We start from the raw sequence: 2,847 nt of genomic DNA, 5'->3' as shown, positions 1-2,847 counted from the left end.
TTATTGGTATATATTCAAGAGAGACATAGACAACAAGCTAGACTTTGTTGCCTTATGGAAAAGATGTAAACACCCATGGCAGACCCTAGAAGGGAAAAGCACTAATAGGTTCTTTGAAGAAGAGGTGAGTCCTACCAAATTGTGCAGAGACTTGTGTATGGTTTTAGTAAATTGGGAAAACCTAAAACATTTTTTAGTAAATTGAGAAAATTTATAAGCATTTTTCAATGGTCTCATATTAACAATCACTAAGTATGTAAGTTTATAATTCATTTTATCATATCAAAATTTTATATACTAGATTAAAAATATATATTAAAAATAATAATATATATAAAAAATCAATGGACATATTTAATAATAATTTTTTTGAATTACTACATATAGTAAACATATATATAAATGAGAGGAATTCTACTTTAATGAAAATGCAACAATAGCATGTTAAAATTAGATATCAAATTCAAATCCCCACAAAATTTATTTATTTATTTTTTGTGATGTATGAAAGGATATGTAAAATGTAGAGAACCTAAGGGGCAAGTAGAGAACTCAGGGGCTTGTTGGGCTTGTTTGATATGTATAGACAAACTATGGGACTTTCATCATCTCAATATTTCAATTATTATTTTGATTGTATATTACCAACTTAACACAAACACACTAAACAACTTAAATCTAATACAATAATTATTATTTCAAAACAAAGTACAACTTTTTCAATTTAACAATTCTATGGGCCTCTCCTTGCACCTTTTGGGGCAATTGCTAGTTAACCAACTAAATCTTCCTAATTTTAATTCTATTATATTATTTTGCAATAGACGTGACAAGCGTTACATAACCAGAAACTTTATATAGTGACAAGTTACTGAGCACATAACATCAGTTACTGAGTTTTTCCCAGTCTCTATATACCTATACCTGCACCAAAAAGCTGCGCTTACTTTCCCTCTGCTCCATCCCGGAATTTGAAGGAATTGAGCTAAAGCTTCTTCAATTACCTCTGAGCGAAATGGCAATGCAACAAGAAAACATGGCCAGAACTCCCATGGTTCCCAATGCAAAGATTGTTGGGTTTGCCTTTGTGAATCAGTATTATAATGTTCTTCTTGCTTCCCCTGAGTCGCTATACAAATTTTATGAGGATCCCAGTATACCCACTCGCCCATCCCTGAACGATCAAGTTATTTCACTTACTAATGTCATTCAGCAGCAGATAACGTCTCCAGACAACAGTAGGTTTAAAGTGGAGATCAAAACGGTGGATTCGCAAGATTCGTACAACAACGGATCAGTGGTTCTGGTAAGTGGGTCAATTACATTTATAGCAATGCAACACGCACCTTCACTCACACCTTCTTCCTGGCTCCTCGGGAAAACGGGTACTTTTTAGTGAATGATATTTTCAGGTACGTGGATGAAGAACCCCATCAACCAGAGCAGAATTTGGTCCCAACAAATGGCTACCCTAAAGAACAATATGCTGCCCAACCTGATCCCGTCTCAGAACCAGTTTTCAAGTCTGAAATAGAATCTCAGGAGGTTCAGATTGGTGTGGTTGAGCAACCCACAACAATGGCGGCGGAGGTACACATTGCGAGGACAGAAGTCGCAACAAGATCGGCTGGGCAGTTCCATAAAGTCACAAAAAATGCAGCAAAACAGATAGGGCAGTTCCATAAAGTCGCAAAAAATGCAGCAACACAGAGAGGGCAGTTCAATAAAGTCGCAAAAAATGCAGCAACGCAGACAGGGCAGTTCCATAAAGTCGCAAAAAATGCAGCAACGCAGACAGGGCAGTTCCATAAAGTCGCAAAAAATGCAGCAACACAGACAGATGCCTTACCATCTAATCTTAACCCTATGAAAGATCGAACCACTCTAGAAGAAAGTGGGTGCTCTATTTTTATCAGCAACTTGCCTGCTGATATTACGCCTACACAAGTTGAAGTAGAGTTCAAGAAATTTGGGGCTATTAAGCCTTGTGCGGTTCAAGTGAGGAGTAGGAGAGGAGGTAGATCCACTTACGCATTTGTTGAATTCGAAGAAGCAGGTTCAGTCCAGGATGCAATTAATGCATCCCCTTTGCCAATGGACGCGCGCAAAGTATTTGTGAGTGCGAAACGTCCAATTGCGGGTAGAGAGGGTTATTGAAATGAAATGAAGAAGACGTGGTGGCGATTCCTATGGTGCTCAAGTAAAGTTCGAATTTTGATACCGTTTTAAGAATTATATCATTATGAACATGTGTTTGTTCTATCATTTTGATTATTCCTATGGTGCTCAAGTATAGCATGTGGGAGATGAAGTTCGAATTTTGATACCGTTTTAAGCATTCTATGTGTTTGTTCTGTCATTTTGATTATCATAAATGTAGTTTTCTATTCATCTATGTGTACGTAATACTATATTGATTTATGCAAATATTACGATATTGATTTGTTGACATAATTATAGTTTGAACGAGATGGATGTTGTCATGAAGCATCATTTAGAGGATCTCACATGTTCTCTATTGATACATTTCTATTATTTTGTATGTGAAAAGTTAACCGTGTGGAAGCATAGAGGGATAGATTTTATTATTTTTAAAGAAAAATTATTTGTCCCTATATCTGATATATTTTTTAAAGTAAAATGGTGGCAGAAATTTAAAATCTGATATATTTTTATTGTTTTGTAAAAAATAAAATTGTTATTATATTATGGGAAGAATAGATACATTTTTATAGTTTTTTAAATAAAGTTTATTTTTCATTAAAGAATAAGGGAGATTTTTATGTATTTTTATTTTTAAAATAATAAAATATTGAATTTAAAAAATAAATAAATTATAGTTTATTT

General features: G+C 34.3%; 1 protein-coding gene across 1 annotated transcript; it reads left to right on the top strand.

The window, feature by feature from the left end:
- Window positions 1-1,015: 1,015 nt before the first annotated feature.
- Window positions 1,016-2,157, top strand: LOC149256109 (nuclear transport factor 2-like). Its single transcript, XM_089455226.1, has 2 exons — window positions 1,016-1,242; window positions 1,332-2,157. Exons 1-2 carry the CDS (start codon window positions 1,016-1,018, stop codon window positions 2,155-2,157), a joined length of 1,053 nt encoding a protein of 350 aa, XP_089311352.1.
- The last annotated feature ends 690 nt before the right edge of the window (window positions 2,158-2,847 follow it).

The sequence above is a fragment of the Pinus tabuliformis genome, chromosome 7 (genome assembly GCF_031772625.1).
Source record: "Pinus tabuliformis cultivar Carrire ecotype Pingquan chromosome 7, CPIR1, whole genome shotgun sequence".
Taxonomy (NCBI): domain Eukaryota; kingdom Viridiplantae; phylum Streptophyta; class Pinopsida; order Pinales; family Pinaceae; genus Pinus; species Pinus tabuliformis.
The sequence above is the reverse complement of the archived record's forward strand: the minus strand, read 5'-3'. Positions and strand labels throughout refer to the sequence as shown.